Below are 17,448 nucleotides of genomic sequence, written 5' to 3'. Positions count from 1 at the left end.
CTCATAACCTCAGATGTTAAGTCCCACAGTGCTCAGAGCCATCTAACATAATAATAAGGACTGAAGGCTAGGGATTAACTTCTCTTCGATATCCTCGCACTAAATGGTTGTGTTAAAACAATTTTAACAGAACTTGCATTAGTGTTCTACAGAAAGGTACCGTTACTTTCAGCTTCCTTTCTGGTAAGACTTAAGTTGTGGCCGCTCCTAGCATTTTTTAGAGTTCAAGTACGGTATATATACATAATACTCATCAAAACACTCATCGGAGCATTCTATTAATTTAGTACGTCGTTTATAAGTTCAACTTGCAGGTTTAGTTGTTTACAAACAAAAGTTTATTAAATATGCAGCGAATGTTGGCAACAGCGGATTCTATCTCATGTTACATGGTGGGGCAAGAGAAAGTAGCCCAGAGAACAGAGTTCCAGGTTACAAAGAAACACAGCAGAGAAAAGGTGATGATCTGACTATAGCAGATGTTTAAAGTGACCATCATTCATCTCTTGGCAATTTTGAGCCCTCCTCAGCAAGTTGATCGGGACGAATCCGAAGCTGGACTGACGCAATTGCTGCAATCTCACCCGAAATGTTCTGCTGCGGTTCCTGAAGACTATGAGGGTTCTTGCCATACACCTCAAACTTGAGGGCTTCCCACACAAATTAATCGCACTCTGACAGGTCAGGTGACGTGGGTGGCCGGCTAGAACCGCGACAAGACTGACCTCTCCTATTAACTCTATCAAGTATGAAGATCGTGTAGATGAGCTCTGAGGTTCAGCCAGTTATAAGGGCACTTGTTCCATCCGTTGGAAGTGACTGTAGGTCGTTTCTCCCTCCGTTAACGCTACCACGAATGATAGCTACTCGTCCGGGCCACTTTCATTTTCCCTATCCGGTGTAAATAGCAAGTTTTACATGTCGTTATACGACGGACTTAGAACTGCCGTACAATATGTCACAGTAGCGAATATATTTGTCTCCGGGAGGGGTTGGCGGGGGTGGGGGAAGGAGTTGCTATGGCTTCTTTTGTTCGTTTTACCTTACGACTCCTTTTAAGAGTCAAAAGATTGTAACTTAATTGATTGTTCATGACCCTGTGCAAGGGATTTCGGCCTCTTTGTAATTCTAACTCCATACTAAATAGATACAGCGACATTTCACTAATATGACACTCTGTTTCTTTTATATACCGGTAAATTCAGATTTATTTGCAGGTGCATTGTCCCCTCATTTTTGTAGCATAAAGGAACTGATATCTTAATTCAACTTTCCAATAATACACTGTATCTGTAATCATTACGTGCACCACGTCCGAGGTATCTTACACTTTGAATGCCAGTGTGTCAATCCCTAACATAATTACAGGATACGTTTTCCGCCTTTAATGTAAAATCACTGTAAGAAGCAAAACGAACTAAAACTTTCTTTAGACCTCTCTTTGCTAAATCAGTTATAACCTAAAATACTTTCACTTTTTACAGCTTTCAATAAACAAAAACTCACTGACGACACCACAGAGATGCTGAAACATGTTTTTTGCACAAAGAAAAAGACAGTGTGTTTGCACAATGGCGGAACCCATGTCCTATAATTTAACTGCAAATGCGGAAGAAAAGGGCAAGAGCTGCAAATTAAAAAGATGAATATCCCTAACATAAAATAATCGTGGCAGACTAGCATTAAATCTATTTTGGCTTCCGAGCCTTCGCCAGTACTCACAGTTGTCTACGATAAGAAAGCTGTTGACTGTCAAAGAGGTGACGGAATTTCACAGGTTTAGGTGACGCTGTGGTGCCAATGAGCTCTAGGTTCGCGGCGCCAGTATCCCTCAGGATGTCATCCAACAACTCTATCAATCAGTGTCAAGCCTTATAACTACTTGCATAAGGACCAGAAATGAACCAACGCGTTATTGACTTGCTCAGTTTGTGAAGCTCTTTCTCTTGAATAAATACGCCAAAATTTTATGAAATTGTAATCGTTTGCTGGTCTACACATGTACATCATGTCTACCGATTTTCATCCCATCGGGGTAATTCTTTTCTGGTGTATACTTTTTTTGTCTTAGAGTGTATTACGTCGTGTTCATGTGATCAATTTCTGATACTGAATGAGACACTGAACCTTAACCCTATTATTTTTTGCTTCTTTGACATTATCGAACATGTGTCGGCAATTGTAGACTAAGAACGGCGTGAAGACTTACTGCCTCTGTCGTTTTCTTTAGTATAATTTCACATTGGCACCAGTGAGCGAATATCTTTCACCTAAGCAATACGTTCTTCAGTCAAAATTAGTTTATAAACCCAGAAGATTTAAAATGTATGTAAAATGTGATATACTTATGAGTACGTAACAGACCCAATAATGTATACTAATTATTAAAATTGGAGAAATTCATTGCAGTTTTTTTACAAAGGCTGCACAAGTCACGGAGCGAATGGAAAGTGGGCGGGAGCTGTGTGGGCGAAAATACTTAATACGCTTTAAACATGATTATTAACAACATAATTCAAGATATCAGATAGGCAATATTTATAAGCAAGGCAAATTACGACCACTCGTCCCAACACATACAGATTGACTTATTATCTAAAACAGAATACCAATACAGTAAAATTCCAGCCCCTCATATAAATGTAGGTTTACCATCACAATGTGTGCATAAAACAATGTACAACTCTGCCGCTAATGACTACATAAGATAGAAGGAATCTTCTTCTCATTTTTCTTGTGCCTTTGTCCCGTATCTGTGCAGGGTAAACAGGGCTATTAACGGATTTCGAATGGTTAGTTTAATGGGTGGCCGGATGTCCTTCCTGTCGCCAGCGAGCTACCCCATGGTACAGAAACGACTGTACCCCAACTGTATGTCTGTGCAAAAATTCTCTAAACTTTGGCGAATCGCTTAACTGAGACAGGGCTTGGCATCCGCCAGTTGTTCACCTAGTGAAAAGTTGGAAACGGCCTAAGAGTTATATCCTGAATGGCTTTCACACCAACCCCTGTCTGTAATCCACTGTGCATATTCGATCCAGGGCTGGCACACATACCCATGCTGGAAGTGGAGCTTTAACGCACATAGCACCCACGCACGCACTTTCTAAAAGGAATAAAAGGAAATTAAAATAGACGGGCTGTAGCTTACGACATAATATGTAATACAACCAGAGCCGACATGAAAAAATCTCAAAGTAACATGAATTCCATTAATCAACGAGAGATAACAATAAATGAGAGTACACGAAACCAGCCTATCCATTACTGGAAAAAGAAACAAGTAAATCGGATCAGAATCAAAAGAAGGCCTGTAATTTATGTGTCAGGAAGGTAAATCAGTTAATAACAATTGACAGCGAAATATGGTACCCCTCAGGGACTAGTCCAGCCAAAACCTCTCCTTCTGAAACATGCCATGGGCCCAGCTTTATGACAACTGGCAAAGCTAAAACACCGCCAGACACATTCGTCTGCACACCAATGTTTCTGCTGGACACAACTGATACGCCAATCCATTTGTGCACTACTGTTCAAGAGCAGACTGGATTGCCCCTATGTGAACTTGCAGCTTCATCTAAACCGCTAACCCCAACATGTTTGCTCATGTCTTGTGTTCTCTTGATGGGTCTATGTAGACTTTCTCTTTCCTTCAGTTTCCAATCCCTCCATACACTCATAGCTGCTGTCGACACTAACTGCCATCCGGTTTTCCAGGAACTTAAACAAGACGGCACGTCATCTAAGGCCCTGCAGTGCATGCGAAGTCTTATCCTCTGCTGCTGCCCGTGGTCCCCAATGCTGTCTCCGAGTTGTTGCTGCTTCCTTATCTCCACGCCCACACAACAGACTGCTCTCTGATGACGCTCACAGCCACTCCTCCTCCCGGTTAGCGCTGCGATCGGGTATTTCGCAGTTTTGTGTGTGCTCTGCCACAGTGGGAACGCATCACCAGCATTGGTGTCAATGCAAAGTGGGATAAGACCTCAACTTTACGATGAATCACTAACTCGTGGCACACTACTGAGAGGGTGCAAATTCTGATAGAACATTGGACTGTCTGGAAGAACCCATACCTCAAGAGACTAGTTTTGGAATTGGAGAAATCGCTGATACTGTGAGGATATAAGATTTTGGATGATGATGTAGCGCTTAATTTAATATGGAAGTCTTGTGGTAGGAAAACACAGAAGTTGAGGTAAATGTAAGTATGAAGAAGCCTAGACTACGGTGAAGGGCACGAAAGTAATGTAAAGTGGCAGAACTATGTCAATGGTGATGTGGGGAAGAGTTATTGAAAGACACGGGTTTGCATCCCTTGATGATCATTAGACACTGAGCAAATGTTCTGACATGACAAGCGTGTGAAAGGAAGTTAGCCATATCCTTTTCACAGGAGCCATCCTAAGTACTTTAGCCACGTAGCCGCGCAATCTGAGGCGCCTTGTCACGTCTATATAAGTAAAGGATTGGAAGGATGTATTTGTATTCATGAGGCAAAGTACATAGATTGAGCGCTAAGGAGTAATGGGTGGAATTGTTTGGGTCGAGTTTATTCGATGAACAAGGCATCAGATCCACAACTTTGCTTTCGTCGTTTTGCAATAGATGGCAACAGCAGCAAGAGGTGTGCCACCTGGTAGGTCGTAATTATCACACAATAAGCTTAGGCATCACATAAAAATAACGCCATCAAAATATATTAGTAGACTTGTGATTGCATTATAAAGTTATTTTTGATTTAATACATCACTTTATGAGCAGAAGTTTCGTCATTTGTGTGAAATTTTAGTTTTCTCCTTTAACATGAAGAAATCTGTGGCTAAGGCTCATGATACACAAGTCAGGAAAAGTTTTGCATCACCTCGGTTCCGAGAGTTCCGGAACCTGTACAGATAATTGGAATAGTGATCAACATGAACATCATTTCCGCACTTTTTATTGCTCACGGAAACCACACATTGCATGTTGTACCACCATACAGCGAGACCTTCAGATGTGGTGGTCCAGATTGCTGTACACACTGCTACCTCCAATACCCAGTAGCACGTCCTCTTGCATCGATGCATGCCTATATTCGTCGTGGCATACTATCCACAAGTTCATCAAGGCACTGTTGGTCCAGATTGTCCCACTTCTCAACGGCGATTCGGCATAAATCGCTCAGAGTGGTTGGTGGGTCATGTCGTCCATTAATAGACCTTTTCAATATATCCCAGGCATGTTCGATAGCCTTCTTGTCTGGAGAACATTCTGGCCACTCAAGTCGAGCGATGTCGTTATTGTGAAGGAAGTTATTCACAAGAAGTGCTCGTTGGCGCTCGAATTATCGTCCATGAAGACGAATGCCTCGCCAATATGCTGCCGATATGGTTGTACTGTCGGTTGGAAGATGGCATTCACGCATCGTTTAGCCGTTACGGCGCCTTTCATGACCACCCGTGGCTTACGTCCGCCCCCACATAATGCCAGCCTAAAACAGCAGGGACCCTCCACCATGCTGCACTCGCTGGACAGTGTGTCTAAGGCGTTCAGCCTGACCGGGTTGCCTCCAAACACATCTTCTCCAATGATTGTCTGGTTGAAGGCATATGCGACACTTATCGGTGAAGAGAACGTGGTACCAGTCCTGAGCGGTCCATTAGGCATTTTGTTGGGCCCTTCTGTACTGAGCTGCATGATGTCGTGATTGCAAAAATGGACCTCGCCATGGACGTCAGGACTGGAGTTGCGCATCATGCAGCCTATTGCACACAGTTGTGTGGCTGCACAAAAAGCATTATTCAACGTGTTGGTTTTACTGTCAGAGTTCCTCCGATCCATAATTCCTAGGTAGCAGTCATCCACTGCAGTAGTAGACCTTCGTCAGCCTGAGGCATGTCATCTACAGTTCCTGTCTCTCTGTATTTCTGCCATGTCTGAACAAGATCACTTTGGTTCACTCCGAGATGCTTGGACACTCCATTGTTGAGAGCACTTTCTGGCACAAAGTAACAATGCAGACGCGATCAAATCGCGGTATTGACCGTCTAGTCATGGTTAGCCATGTACCTCCTTCTTGGTGGAATAACTGGAACCGATCGGCTGTCGGACCTCTTCTGTCTAATAGACGCTCCTCATGCATGGTTGTTTACATCTTTGGGTGGTGTTAGTGACACCTCTGAACTGTCAATGGGACTGTGTGTGTGATAGAATACCCACAGTCGACTTCTATCTTCAGGAATTCTGGGAGCTGGGGTGATGCAAAACTATCTTTGATGTGTGTATATTGGGTAAAACCTGTGGTAAGGCACCTGTTGGTGAAAAAACTCACAGAGATTGGTCTTAATGCTTCAAGAATTGAGTTTTTTCGTGGAAGACTGCCATGGCAGTGGAAGAGATAAGGTTTTCTAAGGTACTGAAACCGATGAAAACAATCATGGGAAATCGTTGTTGAAAGCAATTGATGTGTTTGAGATGAGAACTGAAAGACAAATGGCCACAGAAAAGCAAAAAATATGAAAAAAGACGATTTTGTAGCACGACAAAGCTAGTCCCTATGTCACAAAACCTGTCCAAATACACTTGGAATCATTGAATTTGTGTTATAAGAGATTGCCGGGCACTATCACTTCTGTTTCAGTTTAGGGAATACGATCTATGGCGATTTGACTTCATACATTGTGATGAAATGGTGGGCATCAGTTTATTGTCTTGTTTGCGTGCTCTAGGGAAAGAAATACGGTAAGCTTTACCTGCGTTCAAAGGAACAGGGTGCCGACTCAAACGACTACAGTAAAAGCACGGCATTGGTGGACCGACAAAGCGCGTTTTTTTCTGATGAAGAGACATTTCCACACGGCCACCGAATGCATTGTGCAAAACACATTAGCTTTGGCGCCAGACAGGGGGCAGACGTCCAGGTATACAGCCTAGCGCTGAAAAGTCGCCAACAGCGCATTGTAGGCCTTATTAGTGAGCAACCCGCCAAAAGAAATGTAAACGTTCTGCAAATGTCTGTGGGACAGGGAAACTGGCACCCAGACGTCCAGACTCTGCTTCAAATACGTTTTTGTCAATGCTCGAAGCTGTTTAAATGTTTATAGTCATTCTTTGCAAACTTTGAAATGGGGGCAATATAGGAGATAACAAACTGTTTATGGAGGGCTGTGCTTCCACCCTGTATTGTGTAAGCAAAAGACACAGCAAACGTGTGGGAAAGAGGCCGCAAAGCTGAATTTTTTTCCGTTTTCTGCAAATTAACTTTAAAGTCTCTGATTGGTCAAATCGGTTTTCAGTGCAGGGCTCCAGCACGTGATTGGCTTGTGTGTAATTGAGGGAAGTCAAAAAAGAGAAATGTGCTTTTCGAACTGAGCTGAGGAGCAAATGGAGAGGAAGGAAGGTTGGCAGTCTTGTACAAGTTTCTTGTACCGGTGCTTCGCTATTAAAGAACTGCAGGTCTCTACCTAAATGGTGAGACTTGCGTCCTTTACTAGGGTGCGACTTAGAGCCTGTGCTAGTCACCTCCTGAACCGTCAGAGGTACTGCTGATATCATCACGGTCACAACAAGTGATGCGTTGGTGTACTTATTTGTCTTGAGTCGGCCGTCTAAACATTTGACGTATTCCGACACGCACAGTCGTGGCACGGAGTCAAATTGGTTTGGCAGACCAGCAAACGGGTCCACCTGCACACTGGAATCCATCCGGGTTTCAGAGGCTCTTGGGGAAGTACCAGCATTCTGAATTAACCGAACGCAAGACCGCGTACTTGCATTTTTCGGGAATGCGCATTTACTAACAGGTTGCCGCCATCCATGACTTCGGTCGCCGAATGCATCGTGGTGCGCCGCCTTCATCAGCAGGGTGGTGAAGTATTCGCTGCTGCGACGTAGCACTATAATATATATTTCTCTGCACCCTGTTCTTTCGAACGATATTTTTTTTGTATGGTAAAATATAGATGCTTGGTGGTGGCGTAGCTTGATGCCATAACCTGGATTCTCGTCCATAAAGTGAGAGAGAGAGCGAGTAGTGTTCTGGTCAGTGTCGTGTGTCGATCCTCAGCAGATCAATTTGTCCACCATAGATACCAATTTAGTAACGCTTTTGTCAAACAAATATTTTTTTGGTATGATGTTTCTTTAATAATTTTGTTGTCTTTCTAAACATTCATGGTGGTGTCCGTTTGTTCTATATCGTGTCTCCCTACCACTTTCGCGCAACGACGCTGTGAGCGTTTTTTTTTTTTTATTTTTTTATTTTTATTTTTTTTTTTTTTTTTTTTTTTTTTTTTTTTTTTTTTTAGAGAGTTGACTAGTTTGAACCTGGGACCTGTTGCTGGTAAGGAGACGCCAGACCACACATGACATGTAGAATTCAGAAGAGTTCAGTGAGACTAGCAATGATGATCTCAGCGTCAGCTCCACTGCACTCCCTGTAAAAGAATCTTAATACTAACTAAATATAGTGGAAAGGGTTCAAGGCTTTCCTATTTTTAGTTAGCTGGTAAAATAACGTCAAAAAGCAGTTAAGTTTACCATTGGAAATTTTCTCCTACTCACAAAACATTGTTTATAAATTGCACTATTGATAAAAGGAAGTGTTTTAATACAGGAGGGTAAAAACCAACAGCGTCCAACAAAAATGTGAACGAATATTCCCTGAATGGCTTTCCAAGTTCTACAATGGATCGATGGATGACCTATGCCATATCACATCTATAATCTAGGTTAAATTTAAGTTTCACAAAAGAGAAAACTATCAAAATGGTCTACAGTGACCCTCAATTATCTTTAATTACTTATCTAACTTGTCGTAAATTACAGTGGCTGATGTGGCTTTTCAATTACTATATAGCAGAAAAATCATCGCGTTTCAGATCTGTTCTTCAAGTGGCAAATATGAACACCATCAGTTTTAATTAACGATCGACACTAGTATTACGCAAAAAAGGGGTGTAACAGATGAGTCTTCTGCAGTTCTCAGTGAAGCCTTATGCTCTCAAAAATGCGGCATCGCGTGCGTTCATTACCTTGTCGGTGTTTAGGCAGCGTCAGGGCGACAGCGGCCGGCGCACCAGCCATCCAGCTCGCTGTCTCCGAAGCAACTCTCTTCTAACTTCTCCTTACTACAATTTACCGAAGTTGGTTTAAAAAAAACTATCTGGCTGTGTTTTCATCTGACCAATCAGGGTCTTAATGTTAACCTTAAGCTCCGCCTACAAAAATTCTGTCTATCCAATGAGAAACGTTATATTTTTCGTGGTGGGGCAATGTTTTTAAAGTTTGCAACGTAACAGAGACGCTAAAAAGTCTCACGCTAAAACCTGCAGCTGGTGTGGTCCTTTTAGCGTTATCCTAAGATCTATACTGTTCTTCTGGAGGTCTCTATCTTTTAACATGGGCTGGGGGGTGGTCCTTAACGTACCTGAGACGCGAAAAAGTCTCACGCTAAAACTTGCGGGTGGTAGTGGCCCTTTTGTGTTATCGTAAGATCTATACTGTTTTTCTGGAGGGCTCTAGCTTTTAACATGGACTGGGGGGTGGTCCTTGACGTACCTGACGCGAAAAAGTCTCACACTAAAACGTGTGGGTTGTGTGGCCCTACTGGTTAGCTGGCGCCGTAGGTGTCCAGACCTTCCCTTATCGTAGGGCCTTCTAGCTTAACACGGTACTGCTCTCGGCTTCTGTCCTCGTTTCTCCCCTAGGAACTGCGTCGGTCTCACGGTGGGAAGGTACGACATGCATTTAGATATTCTTGTGTTAGTCTGTGGTATTCCATTTGCTCACTCGTTACTCGTATTACTTTGGTTAATTTAATGTCATGATTTATTCGCATCTATGTGACATACTACTAGATTTGCTTATTATGTGAGGGTTTTCATGGAAGGTGTTGGATTTGCCTGACACCTTACATCTTGTCATGTTAAAGACCAATAAATCGATTGAGAATTAGACTAAAACTTCTCCCTGTCTTCTTATTAACAGTTCTTTTGCATTTTTATGGCAGTATGGATCTTAAACATAAGGAGTAGCTTTTTCACTTGGTGTCCACTGCGTGGATCTTTACTTCATTAACATGAATCGACTTTCAGGTATCACGTATGGATACCACGTCATAGACGTCAAAGTTGGCAACAGAAATCGGTCAGAGCTGATAGCAATCGTGCAAGATCTGGTAGACCCAATGGGACGCCCTCGCTGAGCCACACCTTGAATGGCTCGGAACCATGAACGCGCTCTGCCACCACAGAATAGGACGGCTGGCGGCACCTGGACAGCCACTTTAACTTGTAACTTGTTCACTGTATGACGCTACATAGACTCCTCATAGTTACGGCTCCCACACAGTCGATCGTGGTTTAGTACAGAGAGCGTCATCCTTATTGACATTGATTGCTGGGCTCCATTTCTTGCAGCATTGTTCGTAATGAGTCTTCATACGCTTGGAGAAATATAAATAACTAAATCATTTCTTTATAAATGTTGACAACGTAGTCTACGGTGAGCAGCGACTTGAAATTATTTTTAAGTTAAACGAACAGTCGAGATCGCACTAATATTTCTTTATTGACTGGTTTCGGCTTACATAGAAGCCATACTCAGAATTTTATGGCCCCCTGTGGCTGGTGCTGATAGCTCCTCGGATTTCTTGTGGTACCACTATCGTACACTCGTGTTACCACGGGAAATGACAGTAGCCGTCAGACCAGCCATAGGGGGCCAAAAAATTCTGAAAATGGCTTTTATATAAGCCTAAACCGGTCAATAAAGAAATATTATTGCGATCTCGACTGATCAGTTTAACTTGAATCTTTTGTTTGCTGTGTTAACTTATTTGCTAATCACTTCTGCTCCTGTTCACCTTTTCTACAATGACTCCATGACCCAGCTCTCCTTACTATTGGGTATGATGTCGCACGCAAAAGATATCGGAAGTCATACCACGCCCACAATGTTCTCCAGACATTGCACCCTTTGACTTTCTCTTCGATCAATGACACATGGCCTGGCTGAACTGTGCTTCTGTTCATATTAACGAATGCAAGATTGGATCTCCTCAAAAGACGCACAGGATCGTATGCTCCCCGAAAGATGGGAGAAAGTAGTGGCCAGCATTGCTCAATACTTTGAATCGTTTTTTTTTTTTTGTAAATTTTTCACAATAAAGTCTCGATCTTTGAGGAAAAAAACTGCAGAATTTAAGTTGTAGATCCAATAAATGAATTTACTAATTGTGGACAAGAAGGGAGGGGAATATAATGAGGTGGTAAAAAATTCGTGTGCCCAAAGGTAAGAAGATGAAGAATGTGAGGTGTAGTGAATAGCATTAAAGAATGAGGGGATAGTGATACAACTTCCGTGGAGGAAAAATACAGATGCCATTTGCGCAGGGTCAGATGGGTATGTAAAGATTTTGTTGTTGATGGACGTATGCAATCCCCGTATTTATTATGGGATACTTGTTGCTTGCATGTTAGAGTTTGACAGTTAGTTCGAACTATAGTGCACGCAGAATGCCTTGGCTAGTAGAAGTGTAGATGGTAGGGCACGCGTGGGGAGAGCGGTACTGGTGGGGGCCGCAGGTAGGCACTGTAGGGGAAATGCAGAGTGCTGGAGGGGAAGTGCGCTCTAAACTGATGCCTACACTCGCATTTTTTTTTGTAAATATTAAGTGGAGCCCCTTCATGCACACACTTGCATGGTGGCCATTCAAAGAGATCTGTCAGCTTTTCTTTGGTTAGTATCTAAAAATAAATCCGCCGAAAAACCAGCGATTTATTTTTTCCTTGGTTTGTGAACCACTTGTAACTGTCAGAGAAGTGTCATAAGTATGGAATTTTGAGTAAAACCTACACATTACTCTTGTTGCAGTGTTAAACTTTGCTTTTTTGCCAAAACTCAGCTGAATTTTCACAGTCTCACCTGAATAACATGTGCGTAGACGCAAAATTGCGAGACAATACTGAAACGTTTGTTTATTAAGTTTAATAAGTGAGAAACTGAGGAAAGTGAGGTCAGCATCTTATGAAAAAGCACCTCCTCGTGTAAGGACCTCACTTATGTTGTTCCAGAACCAGCAGCATTTCTCGTTTCACCAGGTTCGATGGCCTTTAAACATTACATTCTTTCATTGGAAAACTGTGTAGCTAGTGGAATAACACGATAGACAACAAAGTTTTCCATAGTAACCATATGGCAAATACTCTCCTCTTTGTATGCTATCATTTGCCAAAGTCTCATTCGATATCTCAAACCGTTTATGAAATACGAGGCATGTTGTAGATATTTCACTCTGGCTTTACAACTGGCGCGGCTCGAACGCGTATGAGTACGTTATATCAGATCAATTTTTCGAGATTGATAACAGACAGAGACCTCCAACCAAGTCTAAAGAAACATTCAATACCTTAGATAAATTCAAGACGCAGCATATGTTGTGTAATATGCATCAGACGCAAAATCATAGGGAGCCCTGTTTTTCATTGCAATCTTTTTAGAATTTCGTGCAGTGTCTTACTTCCACGTAAATATCACAGTAATTATGACCATTAACAAAATGATGGGTGCAGCATGGTGAACCTGACATGTTAAGCTGTAAGTAAAGCAAACATGACTTTTGGTTGCCAAATAATTCCTGTTAAGTCGTTTGAGAAAAACTGCCAGGCGTGCGCGTCGATTCCGTCATCGCCGACCGCCCTAAGTTGACAAACGGTTGTCGGCCTCCCATTCTGAACAAACTAATGAACTCGTCCGGCACTTTGGATGAACACTGGTCACTGTACATAGGTCACCGTATCCAGCGCGACCTATATCTTATGCTGTTAGTTGGGTACAATGGATGAAAATTGTTAGGTAAAATTCATGCTACCTAACCGGCAAGCATTTGAGCATTTATATGGATAGGGCAGACGATACCCGCCAGGTTAGCCGAGAGCGCTAATGCGCTATTTCCTGGACTCGGGTAGCCGCGCCGGCCCTGGATCGAAAGCGCCCGGCGGATTATCGTCCAAGACCGGTGTGCCATCCAGCCTGCATGTGGTTTTTAGGCGGTTTTCCACATCCTACTAGGTGAATACCGGGATGGTCCCCATGCCCGCCTCAGTTAGACGACTCGCAGACATTTGAAACACATTCCCACTTTTTCACGATTTACACTAGCTCCAGACCGCTGGGGTAGACTAATTCCATCCTGGGGAGTATGGGGTGGCGGCAGGATGGGCATCCGGCCACCTCTTAAACTTAATCATGCCAAATCCGTACTTAACCCTGCCGACCCTGCGCACATTGCCGAGTAAAGGCAGTAGCAAAAGAAAGAAAGATGGATAGGACAGACGAAAACTGTTCGGCAGAATTCATAGAACCTATCCCATAATTATTTATGTAATTAAATGCCACACAGAAAGACAAATTCTTTCGGTGACTGTCTATAAGTTTTATACATCTTTCGGTGACTGTCTGTAAGTTTTATACATCCGAGCCATGACGAATCGCACCTGCAGCACCGGCTAAAGTTCAGATGCGTCCGTTGCTTTGGTAACAACACACGCAATGTTGACGTGTTACAGTTAGCGATGTTCCTGCCGGCACTAGCGTTGGCGGCGTGGCTGGCGGCGTCTCCTGCAGTGGGGCAGGTGCCGGGGGTGGGGCCCTGTCCAAACGTCGAGGTGGAGCACAACTTCAGCGTCGAGAGGGTGAGTCTCACTGCACGTCACTGACTGTACACGTAGCCTGGAAACTACAGGAGTCTCATACGTTAGCTCTAGACGACGTGATAATTAACAGCTCTGAAACAGGTTACTGTAATGAAAGGAAGAATTTTCACCCTCCACTTCAGAGCCATACTGAGATCGTCCTGTGCTCCTGTCAGAAATACCAAACCTCCCGTTCCCTATAAAAATATCCTTCTGCATTTTTTCTACACACGTTTACCGAATTCTATAATTTTGTACCAGCTGCAGGTATAGTTAATGTGAAGCACTATTGAACAATTAACACTTGATATAAAATATTGACTGCAACAAATTAAATATATCATTGCTGTAAATAAATTAGAATCTAGATCTTGTTTTTCACACCATTATCGAGTACAGTTTCCTAGATCATTAACATCATTTTCCTGTGTACTGTGCAGAATGATAAATACGCAGTTCAAGACGTTTGATTAACGTGATATAAAACCACTCCGTCTTCAGGCCACAAGTGGCCCATCGGGACCATCTGACCGCCGTGTCATCCTCAGCTGAGGATGCGGATGGGAGGGGCGTGTGGTCAGCACACCGCTCTCCCGGTCGTTATGATGGTTTTTCTTTGACCGGAGCCGCTATTATTAGGCCGAGTAGCTCCTTTGTTGCCATCACGAGGCTTAACATGATATAAACAGTACAAAATTAACCTCCTGTAGGAATGCAGCACTTTATCGTACAACAAATGACATCCGGGAAAGTCAGCTTAAAGCAGACGTTTAGCCGCTTGGCCCGACTTTCCCAGATAGGATGTGGCAACTAATGTGCGTTGGATTTAGTGCGATGTATGATAAAAAACAGATTTAGTTTATTGCTCTTAAATTATTAATAGTGTGGAAATTACTGATTAGAAATAAAAGACAGCCGGCCGCGGTGGTCTCGCGGTTGAGGCGCTCAGTCCGGAACCGCGTGACTGCTACGGTCGCAGGTTCGAATCCTGCCTCGGGCATGGATGTGTGTGATGTCCTTAGGTTAGTTAGGTTTAAGTAGTTCTAAGTTCTAGGGGACTGATGACCACAGATGTTAAGTCCCATAGTGCTCAGAGCCATTTGAACCATTTTTGAAATAAAAGACAGCAATAAAAGAAAGAGGACATTGAGAAAATTTTATTACGATGGCTGTTTTTTTAAGGGTCGAACGGTCTTCAAACGGAAACCACAGTGCAAATCAAAAATGTATTATTAGCAATATTTAACTAAATGTTCCGTCTACTTGTCTACATAGCCGCCTCCACGAGTTAAACGTTTCTCAAAGCGTGGTACCAACTTTCCAATATCCTCATCTTACGAGGCAGCCGCTTGCGTTTTCAGCCAATTCTCTACAATGGTCTGCACCTCGTTGTCATCGCCAAAACGCCGTCCTCGTAGTCAGCGGTTCAAGTCAGCAGGGAGATGAAAATCGGAGGGAGCCAAACCCAGGCTGTAAGGCGGGTGATCAAACAGTTCCCAACAAAAAGGCTGCAGGAGCGTTTCTGTCTGTTGCAGATGCACTGTGCGACCGCACGTTGTCACGAAGGACAGTGCCTGGTGGCAACATTCCTCTTCGCTTGTTCTGAATTGTCCTTCGTAGACGATTTTCTCGAATAGCCTCACACACTCACTGAACAAGATCATCGAACGACACTCGCTTGCTTCCCAGCATCAAGAACGTCTATACGTTCCGCTTCAAAGTTCGTTTGCTGTAACGTATGACAGTTACATCATGTGGCGTGTAGGGAAACAGGAGAAACCTCTTAGCGTGAAGAAATCCAAATGACAGCAGATGTTTCACACTTGATGGTAGGCACTATTGTCTTAGGCATATTTACGTACTCACTGTACACCGAGAAATGAAAAGTGCAAGGTAACAGCCGGCCGGTGTGGCCGAGCGGTTCTAGGCGCTTCAGTCTGGAATCACGCGACCGCTACGGTCGCAGGTTCGAATTCTGCCTCGGGCATGGATGTGTATGATGTCCTTAGGTTAGTTGGGTTTAAGTAGTTCTAAGTTCTAGGGGACTGATGACCACAGATGTTAAGTCCCATAGTGCCCAGTGCCATTTGGACCATTTTGCAAGGTGACACGATCGACGAATATATTTGAGACACTGCGGACGGATAAGCGCAAATCTTCATCGTGTTTTTATAGTGGTTTTAGCTACACGCCCGATCGAATCTTGAAAAACAAAATTGTTCTCGTGTTTTTATAATTTTACTTACCATTCGCCTGATTTGAACGAAACAAATTGATTACGCCATTCATTCCAGTTTAGCAGTTGTATTGTAATCTAACGACAAGTTAGCTAAACCTGATTGTCTGCTCGCGCCCATAGTCAACTTTAATTTCGTAAAACAGCTTTCAAAAGATGTTGCAGTCACTGACATTGACATAAGTATAGTCAAAGCCAGTCTGCCGGAAAATAATTAATACAGCCTTTTGGAAGTTTCCAATTTCCTCAACATTTATTGTTGCGACAGTGCAATGGTGCATAAATGATCACGTTTGTGGACCAATAACACAAGAGGTTCTGAGGTGCCAGGTATCGACCCATACTGAAACACCCGCCCATGTGATCCTCTGACAGTACCACTCGCGCCGTGTACGTCAATGCTCTGGCGTGAGTGGAAGGCGGGCTAGAGGAGTGCATGCCTACAGTCCTAGTGCTAATAACCGGTTGGCAAAAGTTAGTTTTGACACGTCTAGGCTCACAAACCTTCTTGCCTGAGCTGCGGCAGTTGTAAGATTTGCCAGTACTGCCCTTAAACACAACAATCCTGGCGCGAATCTGTGCAGCGTAGAAGTCAAGAATCTTGTCCACTGATACCAGCATCGTTGCACAACTGACCCAACACGCTCAACGTGTGGCAGCTCTGCGAAAGGGCCATCCCGCCACTCGGAAGGCCACTATTTGACTCCTTTCAGACTTGCTCAGTTGGCTGTAGGAAGCACGAGTGCGTCTCCGTGGCGTGGTTCCCTGCTTGCTTCACACGTTTGCATCACAGTGTGCCTTCTAGATGTGAGCTTTGCCTGTTAAAGGTCGGGCGGAGAAGGCGCTCCGTTAGATATTTCACTACGCTTTCTGTTGCCGGTCGACTTTAAATCATCAATCATCAATTCGTCTGTTATCCCGCAGGTAGCATAGAAACTATTATCAGTTTCTTCTACTATTCCCCAGCTGCCACATGGCGTTATCGGCTCAAACTCGTCTTTCTGGATGTCCAATTGTTTTCCGGCAATGTATTTCGATGTTTAGGTAACCATCTGTTAAAAATGGTTCAAATGGCACTGAGCGCTATGGGACTTAACATCTGAGGTCATCTGTCACTTAGATCTTAGAACTACTTAAACCTAACTCACATAAGGACATCACACACATCCATGCCCGAGGCAGGATTCGAACCAGCGAGCTTAGCAGTCGCGCGGTTCCAGACCGAAGCGCCTAGAGCCGCTCGGCCATAACCATCTGTTAATCCACACTTTTTTTTCTTGTTTTGTCGCTGTGTGTGGCCGTGAGAGATCAATGATCTAGTTCGTCGGCCATTTGTGTAGACTTTCTGCCGTCCTGCTAGCGCAGTCTGTTGCCCGGGGTGCACCATCTTGGAGGTTGTCTATACGTCGCACCCCTTTTACCTAGTTTAAAACTGGCAACCTTAATGAACAACATGCTGATGAACAGGTCTTTCAAAGTGAGCATCGGCCACAACACCAGCAGATGGTATAAAATAAAAAATGGCCTTCCTCAAGG

At 43.5% G+C, this 17,448-nt stretch overlaps 1 protein-coding gene across 1 annotated transcript in view; it reads left to right on the top strand.

The window, feature by feature from the left end:
* LOC126344538 (apolipoprotein D-like) overlaps positions 1-17,448 on the top strand; it is an 88,724-nt gene that overhangs the window by 23,471 nt on the left and 47,805 nt on the right. The window contains exon 2 of the mRNA XM_050002027.1: positions 13,551-13,676. Coding sequence (XP_049857984.1) covers positions 13,557-13,676 — 120 coding nt within the window. The 5' untranslated portion in view covers positions 13,551-13,556. The remainder of the gene's footprint in view (positions 1-13,550; positions 13,677-17,448) is intronic.

This window comes from Schistocerca gregaria, chromosome 1 (assembly GCF_023897955.1).
Source record: "Schistocerca gregaria isolate iqSchGreg1 chromosome 1, iqSchGreg1.2, whole genome shotgun sequence".
NCBI lineage: Eukaryota > Metazoa > Arthropoda > Insecta > Orthoptera > Acrididae > Schistocerca > Schistocerca gregaria.
This window is presented reverse-complemented; position numbering and strand designations above follow the sequence as displayed.